The sequence below is a fragment of the Strix aluco genome, chromosome Z, assembly GCF_031877795.1.
Source record: "Strix aluco isolate bStrAlu1 chromosome Z, bStrAlu1.hap1, whole genome shotgun sequence".
Classification (NCBI taxonomy): domain Eukaryota; kingdom Metazoa; phylum Chordata; class Aves; order Strigiformes; family Strigidae; genus Strix; species Strix aluco.
The window spans coordinates 70,371,649-70,385,252 of NC_133971.1; the positions used below are offsets into that span (position 1 = coordinate 70,371,649).

The following is a 13,604-nucleotide window of genomic DNA, read 5'->3' on the forward strand; positions in this document are numbered from 1 at the left end:
ACAGTAACAATATTTCTCAAAGGCTCTTAGAAAAGCAACATCTTTTTTTGCGCTAGGGCTCGACTCCTGTTCCTGCTGAACTGAGCCAGTGTGTAAAATGAGAACTGATATCAGCTCAGTAGGCACTGGAGGACGGGTCCATTAACAGCCTGGAACAACAGCAGCAGCTCCAGTCGGGAACAACCATTTCCTGCAAATGATACACAGTGCTGAGCTACAACTGCAGAAAGATCATGACAGCATCCATTAAAGAGAAAGACTATGAAGCAAATCTTTATAGACAATTCTGGTTTAAAGTAATTTATTTCCTCTGAGCGTCAGAAGAGCATGGTAACCAAATTACTGTAGGCGATGCCTTATGTTTGCAGTCAGACTGAGAATTTAAGGAGTGCTGTTTATTCTCAATTAAAACCAAGAGTCTTTGGTCCTCCCCAGGTCACCTCTGCCTCTCAGCCTCGGTATACTGCATCTCACACACATGGATGGATTCATTGTAAATCTGTCCATTCAGCAGCAAGGTATCTCAGCCAGCAAATTCTTTCTGCCCTGCACAGGCTGGTATTAGGCAAAGTCTCCTCTCCCCTTCTCTTCAGGTGCAGAACTTAGCCACTGTGAACAAAGAGGGAAACAATCACTGTTCACCAATCAGCTAAGCTCTGCACCTCACCAGAGAGGTCTCCATCTCCGTATAGCTAATTATCAGATGAGGTTCTTCTGTGATGCATCTGCTGCCTTCCTCTTTTTAATGCTTTAATGGACGGAGAGGACTCCACGCTGTGCACAGATTGGATAGTTATGGTGAGTTTCATACTAGCAGCTGCGGTCATGGCTGCGTGGTAATCCCTGGCAATGTGATTTTAATCTTAAGTCACAAATCATCATGCCAGGAACCCAAACAGCCACAACATTAAAAAAAAGCTGTGCAGTCACACAGAGTGTTGTTCTCATAACAGTATCTTTAGATTTTATGTTACAGCTCACTGTGCACTCCTAGTCTGTCTGAAACATCAAAGAAGCAATTCTAGACTATCGCTAACACATACATACCATGTAATTTTTCTGTGCTAGATACTTAACCACCAGAAGCTTGTAAAAATTTTTATTTTTATTTTATTATTGAAGGAACTATAGGAAGACAGTTCCTAGTACAGTACTACCAAAACAAACTGCATCTTCATGTTTCTGGCCTTCAGACACCAGAAGGCATCTACCAGATTAAAAATTGTTGAAAGTAAATCATATTCCTGTGGGTCCTTAGTAACTGGGAGCACACAAGCAAGTCTCTTAGCCCTATGTGTTTTAGAAGATGACCTTCCTACTCCATAACTGATATCTTAGCACTCTACAGTCTGATCCACCTTTTCCAAAGTTTTCTTGGCAGGCACAATTCTTGTCTATACAGAAGAACAACATGGCTGTTCATAAACAAACTTGCTTTCATGGTATCTATCATCTGCTGTATTTCAAATAAAGTAAACACCACAAATTCAGCTGGAACTCTCTATCAAGTACTGCTACATGTACAGGCTTGAACAGGAGAAAATGAAGATTTCTGCTCGGTACCAATTAGAAAATGATGATTTTGCTAAATTAAATGCCTGAATTTTGATACCACAAATCAACTGTAAAGTTACGTGAACAACCAAGGCAATCAGTCTGTCAGATGAGTTATATCATTAAGCAAAAATCTGAGGTACGCTGTACTGGAAGAGACCTTCATACCAATAGTAATTGGCTATATTTTAAACACACATGTACAGACACTGTAAGGTTACCTCCAGCTACTCAAATAGACTGAAAAATGGAGAATATCTTTGCAAATTGCCAGTTTATAGCCTGCAGCAATCTTTATTTCATTAATATTTCTTGCAATTCTGCTTTTTGTCTGGTGATTCCTCCCCATTAACTTCAGAAGCAAGCTAGATTATGTATGATATTAAGAACCTTCTTCATGTTAAGACTACTCTTAGTACCTCATAATCAGTCTTCAAAGGTCCCACTACACTTAACACAAAAACATTTAAATTATCAGCTTGTTCTCACATGATTCAGATTTTCTTCCAAGTGCACAGTTTGGTACTTCCACTGTGGGCTCAGATTCTTTTCAAAGACTGTGCTGCCTATCAAGTCAACATGCAGCTTTGTTAAACAGAAATGCTCCTTGCACAATTGCAGTTTCTGTAAGCGGAGTTACGAATTCAGAGTGGGAAACAACTGCAGGTGGAGCCTGGCCTTCTCTGGCCATTTGGACTTAGAGTTGCCTCTTGTACAGTCCATTATAAAGTACAACAAAGCCATACTTCTTACTCTCCAACTAGTGCCTACAGGTATCTAACTCACTGCTCCAGCAGATGGACGTAAAAGATTAACAAGAGTTACTTCTTGAGCTAAGCAGGCACAAGCTGTGTGGTGTGCCGAAGTTTACTATGCTTAATGAGCTCTGCATATTCTTTCTGTATGAGGCAAAATCAGGGTATTTAATTTAAAAAGAAAAATCACCTCTTCAGAATAACATCTCTGCCACCACGCTGGCTGAGGACACATCCATATGTTCTCGTGCTGCAGCAAAGCATTTATGTGCAAGTTCTTGTTGTTTTGCATCTTCATTCACCATTAATTCTCCATAGAGGTACACCCCCATTGCCTGAAAGAGGAACGCAACACACAGCCATCCTATCACCAGTAATGACAAGTTAACTGGTTTTCCTTCCATTGACTTCCTAGTACTCATTTAATTAAAAACAAAACAAAACAGACAATCCCAAACACAGAAAATACCATACACTCTATCACACTTACCCTTTCCCCAACAGAGTAGTTTTTTCTGGATCTCTTTAGCCTCAGGATGGTTGTTTATATGTTGTATTGTGTGTGTAAGAACAGAAATTAGTAAGAGGTGTATGTTATGTCGTGACAAGAAAATGCTTTCTCATTCCATTTTTCTTTCCACTTTTCAAGCTGAAATCTGTTTTCTTTTATCCACTACCTGAAATATTTCCAAATGCCCCCTAAGAAAACAGCTTGTCCCTCTAATGGAATACACATTTTCTTTCCAATTGGGATGTTTACACACACACACATGGAAATAGAGGGGACATCAGCCAAAACAGTCCACTCTAAAATTCCCATTTGGCAATCCTGTAACTGGACATCAACTGAAGGCAGAAAGATCTCTGTTTCAGACTCCTCTTTACATCTGAGATATGGCTGAACATGCACCAATTCTGGTTTGGTAAGAAGGCAGACTTTTCCTAACTACTCAGTCTGGACACAGCAGCTATCAAGAAGGGTAATGGGGCACCTGGGGGTGAGATTTGGACCCCTTCGACAGCAGGTAGCAAAGCACTGGCTACCTTAACAGGAAGCACATCGGGGATTGTAATTTTTTTCTGATGATACGATTTTTCACCTAATTACAGGAATTCAGTAAGTGTTAAACTGCACTTATCAAAATAGGATTATACCCATGACAAAATATTAGCAGCTTAGCACACTGACTTTTACGGTTGTACTTAATGTTTGGACAGTTGCAGGAGAGGAAAAATTTAGATAGCATTGAAAAAACACAATTTTTAATACTATTCCTCACAATTTTTAATACTATTCCTCACAATTTCTAGCATTGGCTGGTAAGTCTTAAAGCAAATCAGCTTCAGCAAAAAGGGGACTGAAATTAAAGGAAAAATCTCCAGAGTGGCAGAAACCTTGCCAGACTCCTTGCCAATTCTCTAAGCATGCTCTCTGCCATCCAGAGACCCAACATCTCGCATTTCTAGGGTTTGCAGCTGTACCAGGAACGCACACAGTCTTAGAGCTGGGCTCCACTCGCTTTCATAGAGAATTTCAAAATGTTGGAATTTTGTTACGAATAGGAATTACCTTCTCTACGCAGTATTAATAATTTTCCCCCATGCCTAAACATTAACATGCAGTAAACACTCTGGGTTTTTGTAGACCTGAAAAAGGCTTTAGTCACATTTGCATTTTTCCCAGACTTTAAAAAAGCCAAGTCTTTCATGATCAGTAAGGACATGCAACTGCTCTGAGTTGTAATCACTCTAGAAGCTGGTTGTGTCATAAACTGTATGCACTGCTGGAGTAAATGAAATGAAAGATATTGAAGATTACATTAAAAAAAGTTGCAAAAATGATTCCCCTGCACTGCAGAAAATGTTAGTCTTTATTTGGCATAATATCTGTTCCAAATATAATTCAATTCAATATGTATGGTTTTATGAACTCAAGGATTTCCTGCTGCCCCCGGTTTCTGCTGGTGGTTATCTCCAGCCTTTCATAGGATTAAAATACACACAATATATATAACTCCTTATTTTAATAAATAATATTGTTTATGGTTGTTTTGTTCGTTTGTTTTTAATAGAGACTTTGCCAGGAAATCTGGGGCCTGTTTATTGGCTGAGATATGAATAGGAGGTATACTTCAGAGCTGGAAGAACTAACACGAGAGACTGCAATAATTTTATTGTGCTGTTTTGACAAAATGTATTTGCCTGAGAGCAGAAAAACCTCATTGGGTGTAAATGTCTTTGTTCATTGTCAACATAAAAGGCAAAGACATTAATATCTGGCCTAGACTTTGTCGCAACATTTTCTATTTTTTGCCTACATTTTAAATATGTCAGTCATCCTAGGCAGTGAATGTCTTGATTGTATGGAGTTCATAGTGAATAAAAATAAAGTGAAATTGAAAGAACAAGGGAGAGGTACAATTAGAATTTTAAGTTCATAATGACCAAAATAAAAAAAACATAATAAAGACATTATGTATGGCCAGCCTTTAAGATCTTCAAAATCTGGTGGCATTTCCCTAACCGTAGAGAGGCCTGCATTTTCTGCATGTATATCCCTGCGCTATGCTTCTTTTGGATGTTGTCTTGAAAACTGAAGTCACCGCAGCACTGACTGCTTTGCACCTAGCTCACATCTACATGCATTAACATTCATATAGCTAGACTTGCCTTTGTCATCCTCCAAAAGGAACCAATGCTGAGAATCATCTTCCTAGCATCATTCCTAACTCTGGCTTGCATAAAATGGAAGGAGAGGAGGGAATATATCCTATTTCATCACTTACCAGAAGATCAGCAAGCCTAGGTGGCTTCCTTAAACTACAACGTTTAAGGGGCAAAAGAGGCAAAAACTGAATACACATTCAAGTTTTTGAAAAAGTCCAGCAAGAAAATATATTAAAATTTTATAGTTTTACACTAAGGGTGTCAAAAAGTTGATTTTTTTTTTTTAAATGCTAATTAAATGTAACTGACCTGATCTTCTCTGAGAAATTTCTCAACATCTCCATACGCAGGCACATACTTTTGTTTAACAACAAGTTCACACCACCGATGACGAACCTTTGGGAAGAAAAAAAAATATTAGGGGGTGGGGGGGAAATAAACTGCATTGTATCTGTGGCAGTGTTGATAAACAATACATCTCTAACCAGTTTGGTTTTGTGGTTTTTGTTGGGTTTGGATTTTTTGGTGGGTTGTGGTTTTTTTTTCCCCAGCAGCCAGGCAGCCGCCTCTCAACACTGGCTGGGTAAGCTGGGCTCTCTGCATCTGGGGCTTAGGCTTTGGAAACCCAGAACACCCAAAGACAAACTCCTGGTTCCACGTTAGTAAACTAACCCAGATCTGGGCACAGATCTGCAGCATCTTCACTGTTTCCAGTCTTGACTTTTTTCCTTTAAGTTAGGCTAGAGGTTATTTCTTTTCTACTGTTAGAAGCGGGGAGAAGATTAGCACTGCAAATATCTGGAAGAGCCAGAAGATATAACTGATAATTTCCCCTACTTAAGTGTATAAACCAAGTGATAGAAAGGCTTAAATATAATTCTGTACCAATATTAAATCCATGCCAAAAGGATAAGAGTTAGATATAAAACCATGAAATAGGGACCTTTCAATTCAATGAAACAGTTCTGCCACTGTATCTTTGCCAGCAATAGATTTTAAGCACCTTGCAAAGCATTTAAACTCCGTCTACACTTAAAAAGCTGGGCTGTTCTACCAAATGGACATTGACAAAAACAGTTAACAACATACTGTAATGAAAAGTATGGAAATTTTCAAGCAAATCACAACTGAAAAATACTTTTATTTAAGCAGTGTGAACATGAATTACACTTTTTTTGGCTTTGGTTGTGGTTTCTTTTTTTTGTCTTTAAATGTCTGACTATGCTCTTAACCACTCTTGTGGCATAAGTATCATCTTACTCTCCTGCAAGGCTTCCTCGGCTGTAGGCAGTGATCACGCTAACATTTTATATTCCATTAGTGGCTCAGCACTGGTCCTAAAGTAAAACAGTTAAGTGCAATAAAATCTTCCCGCCCTCCCAATCCTGTTTCAGACTTTCTTCTTGCCATCTTTCAAAAGACAGGGCACCTAACAGCAACCTTCATAGTAAGAGTAAAATGTTAGCAGTTCTAGTATTTTTCAAAACTGAGTCCAAATTGTGCTTATATCAAGTAACTGAACACAAACCTTTTTCTGAATGATAGTTTTACTGACATCGAGAATGGAAGGAAGCCAGAAAGGGAGGGGAAAAATGTCACACTTATGTATACTGTTGCTTTTGGAAATAAGGTATTCAGAAATACTCTCCTTTTTGTCCTAGACCACGACAACTGTGCAACTCAGGAAAAATTTCACAGATTTATGTAATTAGATGTTAATCCTGTTAGCATAATAAACAACTGATAAATGCTCACAGGTCCTGGAAGAGTCCTTTTTAGGTACCTGATACCTCTTTCCAGCTGACTTCTTATACAAAATAGTTTGAACACAGGTTATGAATGAAATAAAATGCTGAGGGATTTTGTGGCTGAGTGGAGTTTGCACTCACAGCATGTAAGATACTGAACAGTTACAGTGCAGTGCATGGAAGGGAATGAAAGCTGTCTCCTAAAGCTTTTTGCTGACAAAATAACAGCTGTTAAGATTCCTGCAAGTGGAACCAGAGCTAAATCTACAAAAGTAAACAGCCTTCCACGATTCAACCCACTTTGCTGTAGATACCCATATCTGTAGTACAGACCTTCATAACCCTACCCAGCTGCTGCTTCTCCCTGGAGACACTAAGCATTTCACCAGTAAATCTTCCCAGGCAATCCAGCTTTGTACAGGGAGTTTCTCATAGCACCAAGCAGCTCCATGCCTGGACCAAACCTTTAAGACTCAAAAATTAAGCATACACCTCATCTGTAGGGTGAGTTAACCAAACAGAATAGAAACAAAGGTTGTGTAGTTTTATCTGATACACTTTATTCTACACCTTCTGTCTTATATTAAAAGAAAAAAAATTCTTATGTATTCTTATAGCATATATGAGAAATATAAGCGGGGGGAAAGGGACTGTGGTCCTCTCCTGTGATCACTGGTCTTCTACATCTCATGGTCCAGCAGTTACAGCACTTACCCAGAAGGTAAGCAATCAAGTCGAGTTTTTGCATCTGCTCAAGATCTCAAACTGTGCCTTCAGTGAGAATATTTCCACAGCAGATTATAAAGTATTCTGGGATGGGGCTCTCTTCATACCTTCTGGTGAAGCTGTTTTTTTCCCCTGCAGTTATTAAAATATTTATTGATCCTAAAGGAGAAGGTCACAAGACTTTAGGGTCTAAATTTCTGAGTGCGTTCAGGAAGAAGCAGGGACCTGGCTCGTGAAGTGCACAAGCCAGCTTGTCCCCAACACTCCTTCCCTGGTGCAACCATAATAGCTGCATAGAGAGCAGAACAGAACTTCTCCCTGTGAAAGCGTTCCTTCTTCTTCACATACTAATGTCGTGTATGTCTGCCTCACATTTGTAGCATGGCCTGATCATCTGAATCCCAATGGCTTTGGAAAACATGGAACAATTAAACTGTGCCTATTCCCCCTTAATTGTTCGTTCCTCCGCAGGGTTCCTGTTCTTGGCAACCGATCTCCTTTCAAATAGTTTAAAAGGAAAATATTCATTTGTTGAGTGAAATCTGGGACAGCACACACTTTTCTTTCTCTCACTTTTTTCGCTTTCTTTCCCAGGGCGAATAGAAATCCTGGCACCTTTCCAGATCTGAAGTGCTGGCGCTTTGCCAGTTGGGGCAGAAGCTGCATGTCTGTTATCCTCAGATTACATGTTTGCCTCCTGTTTTCCAAAAAGGCCCAGATGCTCTTGTGGCAGAGAAAACTGCAGGAGAACCCATCGCTGCTGAAGCGCCTGTGAAAGCAGCAGTGCAGTTGACCCCGCGAGCTCTCCTGTGTCTCATACGGGACCCCAGTAAGCCAAGCACTGAAACCAAGACTGGCTCACAGTGCAAGAGGGGCAGGAGGTGATCTGAACAACACTGTCACTAAAATCTTCACTACTGCTTGGACTGAATATATATATTGGTTACTCTCCTGCCCCCCGGGCCGTGTAGATGGCCATGTAACACGAACTGTAGCTAAAGCAAACGCAGTCATTTCTCAGATACATGCACTATAAAGAAGTAATTTTTTCTAGTACAATCCATGCCCTAGGCTGGTACCACAAGCATGAGAATTTTATTCACATAAGAGAAGGACGGAAAAAAAAAAAATTAGTTCCCAGTGTCTCATCCAATGCTTAGATCAGGAAAACTAAAACAGGCCCCACAGCTTCACAGCCTAATGTATAAGTCATGTGAACAGGCACTTTTAACAAAGGAATCTTGAAAGGAAATTTTGAAAACTAAGTAGCTTGTGGTAGGACTGAGCTAACCATACCGCATCCTGTGTCTGCTCTTCTTGTATTTTCTGTTCCTCCCAGGAGCAAATACTCAGTGGCAAAAATAAGAATTCATTATAGTCCTCTTCCAGTTTTCTCTCCGCACATTCCTCTGTGCTCTTCTGCATGATTCAGAGATGCACACCACATGTCGTTTTGGCTGGTTACACCATAAACAATATAAACTAAACCTGAAGAGTAATTTACATCAATCACTCCTGCTACGGCTGGCAGAAAGCACATACGACTTTGTCTGGATGTGAAGCAAAACCTGTAGCTGCCCACCCTCCCACACACGCTCTTACTGGTTTGGCAGCTGCAGAACCCAAGCTTGGAAACACACTTTATTTTCTCAGTCTCCAACACCGGGCTGAGAGCTGTCCTTCCGAGCCCGTGGCTAATGGCTGGTACTCCTGAGGATGGGGAGAGGTGGCTGGGGGTTGATGGAGGTCTGCTGGTACCTCAAGTTCCTCATGAATGGATCCTCATTGCCTAGTCTGTTTTCAGAGTATCCAAGCTGTTGCGTGAGATTATTTAACTGAAATAAATACTTATATAAAATATACTAATAATCCAGCTCTAAGACATTTGTTTTAGCAGTCTGGAACAGGACTTTTTGGGAAATGATGCTTGAAGCTGACTGACTACACCCATCTAAGGCATCAAATGCATGGCTTGACTTTCAAAAGAAGAGCTCGCAATGACACACCTGAGAAACAGTATTTTTAAACTGTTTCAAACACGTTTTAAATTAAACTGAAAATTTTTGTTTTTTTCTGACCCAGGTGATAAATTACTTTGCCTAATCTGTATTATTCTCCCCTGCCCCACACAAACGATCAGACAAGCCTAAAACAAACATCCTCACAGAAAGCTTTATATGTTATATTGTAATGATCTAGTTTGCTAATGTTCTCAATTGTATGTATACAAGTAAAAAATAAATATTTTACTTCTGAGGTCTACAAATAAGATTTAGAAAGCAAGTAATTTAAACCATGCCTTTATTAAAGGGAGAAAAAAGCTACAGTTTACTAAGCCTTTGGTCTGCAGAAGGGAAGACTGGCTTCAGGGAAAATGAGTACATTTTGCTAATAGCTGGATCCAATTTAAAAGGCGCCATGAGACAACAAATCTAAACCACTGAATAAAAGCAACATATTTAGAGATCTTAGAAAATGGGGTAATTTGAAATACAGTAAGACCTACTGTCCAACAAAATGTAACCTTTATTAAAGGTAGGAGGCATATGTGATCTTTATAAAACACAGGTTCAGATTCCATTGAAAAAAAATTATTTGAACAACTTGAATTTTAAATATTAATTAAAGAGTCTCAGAGGCCAGACTCTAGTCTAATTTGTAGAGGAAAAAAGACAAAGAAACTTTTTCAAATAACCAAGCTATGCTATACAGATTAGTTTTAATTAACAAGAAGGAAGCTGGTATCTCCAGAGCACTGGAATGTTGTTCTGTTCCATCTGAAAGCATTTAATCTCCAGTCTCTTCCTATCTAGACATAAATTGGATTCAAATATTATATAATTTTCCTAGATAATTAAGGAACAATGCCACATACTACAGGGCAATATTTGGACTAAAAAACCAGGCTTTACAATTGCTTAACATGGAAGAATTACAGTTTAAGAATTGCCAATTTTACAGTGCATTTAATGATTTAATTTTCTCCCTCTATCTTAGGTGAACTAGTTACTCTTTAATACACCAGCTAGGCTGCATCAGTGACTTTTCATTCTATATAGTGTGAATTTCCAATGGGCATTCCTATCTTTTATGCCACAGTATATGCATGCTTTAGCTTGCAAATTTAGTTTCATTAACATTTACCCAAGTAAGATGATCAGGGATGCTTGAAGCAGCTCAGAAGGAGCAATGAAACAGCCATGTGTGTTACAACTGTGCTGACAGAGTATTAGTTTGGCAATCTGAAAAAACGTACTCAGTAGCCAAAAACCTACTGTATCCAAGCAGAATAGATTCATCATTCTGACAAGGATTCTGTAACTGTGATTAATGTGTATGCCAAGGGTTTGTCAGGAGGCTGAGCAAAGCTGTCTAACAGCTTAAATGAGCTTGTATTTGGGACCAAAAACTCCCAGACTTTTCGTAGCCCAAGTCATCTCTCAGGTCTCATAGCACTCTCTCTGACAACACTGCAGGGCCAAAGAACCCATGGGCCAGATACAGCATCACAGCAGCAGGCATCTTTGATTGCAACCTTTTCTCCTGAGACCTGTGTTGGACATCATTAATTGTACAGGAAGCCCCAGGCCAATTCTTGCCACATCAGAAAACCTCTCCCTCCGTGCATCCCGCAGTGTGAGTATCTTAGCCCACTGACAACCCAGCAAAATGTAGCATGGTCATTCAGGAAACCCTGATAATAACCCTGGTAATAATGGGCTGGCTAATCAAAATAATTTTTGTCAGGAGCTAGCTGTCATTTTGAGGAGAACTATATAGAGGTCTAAATACTTAAAAACCTCCAGTATGATCTGGTCATTAAAAAACAACTTAAAATCTAATTTTAGCAGAATACCAGGCTTTAGCTTTTGGAAATATTGGTAGCAATATCCTACTTCCTTAATTCATTTTATTCCTTCTGATTCGTATTTTTGCATAGATCAAGCAATTGCACACTATCAGGGGTGCTGGCAACAGGGGAAAAGGGAGTTGCAAATGCTATCTTTCCTTCCTCCACTCAACAGCACTGATGGAGGGCTGTGGGTAGAGCTCATGCAGCGACTGCCTCCATTTAATAACAGGAAAGAGAGATGTTGTGCAGTCAAGCTTTTAAAAAACAAATTCTGTTGTTTGGTCAACGGCAGACTGTGGGACAACTGGCAGCATTTGAACCTGCAACTGTGCAAGTGTCCTGGTTTAACCAGGATAGGGTTAAGTTTCCCCAGCAGTGGGGGGGAGCTCTAGCCGGGTTATTCAGATACCATGCAGATGTCACATCCTGGCGCGTCACATCCTGGCGCGGGAGCGCGGTGCACTCGTGGTTTTGTACATCGTGCTTCTCACTGCTGTATTTGGTAGCTATTTTGCTCTGTTCATTGCTATCACTATTACTGTTATTGTTATTGTTGTGGTTTGTTGTGTTGCTATTGCACTGTTGTATTAAACCTTTCCTTATTTCAGTCTTGGGGCTTTGTATTTCACTCCCTTTGTGGGGGAGGGGCAGCGGCCGCGTGGTCTCAGACCCCGGCAGGGGCTAAACCACCACAGCAAGTGTGCCACCAGGTCAGGCAGTGCACTCCCATAGTTGTGCAAGTCTCAAAGCACAGTAAGTTCAGGCTTGCACCTTCTCACCTTTATAAATGTCATTTATGGGCATATATTTCCTTCCCATCCTTTCCCCTCCCCTCCAACCGCATGCTCCTGATTTAGTATTCACTCAGTTCTACATGATGCAATTGAACCTTACTGTTAAAAAGTTTCTGTATTACCACAACCTTGCTTAAGAGCAACCTGATCAGACCCCTCTTCAGCTCCCACAGACTGTAAACATGACTCCACTTCCAGCTCTAGCTAAAACACGTGCTTCTCCACAGCCAGCATGGAGGCTCTTTCCTACATAAGTGTACAGAAGCCCAGGAATCACCAAGCATGCTGCTCAGGAAAGTCCAAGCAGAGCAGGGGGCATCCCTGCTGCTCTCTGTGATCAGAAAGGCACAGCGACCAAAGGGCAGCATTTCAGGACGAGACTAATTTCTGGCAATGAAGTACACACGGAGGACTTGTTTGCAAAAGACAAATGCCCTTTTTTTCCCCACCTCAGGTTCAAAACCAGAGAGCTCCCAGTTAGAGACCAGACACTTTTCTCCTTATGTGGGAGATCTCCCATCTGTGATCAATGATATCTGCATTGGCAGAAGAAAGTTTTCCAAAAGAAGTCAGAAAAAGCAGGAGACTAAGAAGTCATATCTAATGCTTCTTCAAGGGTGGTGCAGGCGGTGTCTCTTCTCTGATGTCAAAGTTGTCACTGTGAATAAGTGACTCAGTTAGGACGCCTAATTCTGGAATCTCAATGCTCCTCAGCCTGCCCCTCCTTGCCCTGTCTAACAGGAGCAAGATACACAACAGGATCTGGCCTCCAGCTTTAATTCTTCTTTTACAGCAGGCCAACAAAGCGATGATAGGACAGTGACCTACAGCATGGTTAGATGAGAAGAGGGCCACCAGAATCAAGGTAGCGTGACAGCTTCAACAACGTCTGCTGGCAGAGTACATCCCCCCTGTGCCTGACGGCTTTTCTCCACACATTCCCATTTGCGCTGCTGCGGTCTCCACATCAGGGGGAGCAGCTCCTATATCATAGTGTATGTGAGGTAAGAAAATGTTTAACACAGCATGTGAACTCACTTTGAAAAACAAAGGTTTTTAAAAATAAGCCTTAATTAAAAACATAAATACATTACTTATACTGGAACCAAACGCTTCCCCCTTCCCTGCCTTTTTAGCGTTGCCTGTTCAGCTTGCTGGAGTGTTAGGACTGTTCACAGCTTGCAGCAAGATGGAGATGGCAGAAAAGATGTCATCGGCTGCCTTTTTGAACAATTTCACTGGAGATGTGTGCTGAGCTTCTCTTTTGCTGTGGTGATGCTGGCTCTCAGGAGCAGGGCTGCTTTCTGGCCAGCGGCAGAAGAAAGGCTTGTGCCTCCCCACAAGCCTCCCTGCCCCCCCGCCCCCACTGGGAGACATGCTGGTGTCCCAGCAGGACTCTGCACCAGAACAGGGTGGGTCCCAGCCCCGCTGCTCGCAGCGCTAGCCCTGCACCCGCACCCGACCTTACAGGCCCTGCACCCGATCCTACAGCACCCCGCGCCTTCCC

At 41.0% G+C, this 13,604-nt stretch overlaps 1 protein-coding gene across 10 annotated transcripts in view; it reads right to left on the bottom strand.

Annotated features, from left to right (window-relative positions):
* AOPEP (aminopeptidase O (putative)) overlaps positions 1–13,604 on the bottom strand; it is a 234,917-nt gene that overhangs the window by 23,871 nt on the left and 197,442 nt on the right. For 9 of the 10 annotated variants that reach the window (XR_012621749.1, XM_074813379.1, XM_074813375.1 and 6 more), the window contains 2 exons: positions 5,286–5,372; positions 2,500–2,644 (listed from right to left, as the gene is read on the bottom strand). Coding sequence is in view for 9 of the 10 variants with exons in the window: in XM_074813379.1 (XP_074669480.1) it covers positions 2,504–2,644; positions 5,286–5,372 (228 nt within the window). In the remaining variant the exon portion in view is untranslated. Of the gene's footprint in view, positions 1–284; positions 610–2,499; positions 2,645–5,285; positions 5,373–13,604 lie in introns of those variants that run through there. The other variant, XM_074813377.1, reaches the window with a different exon arrangement.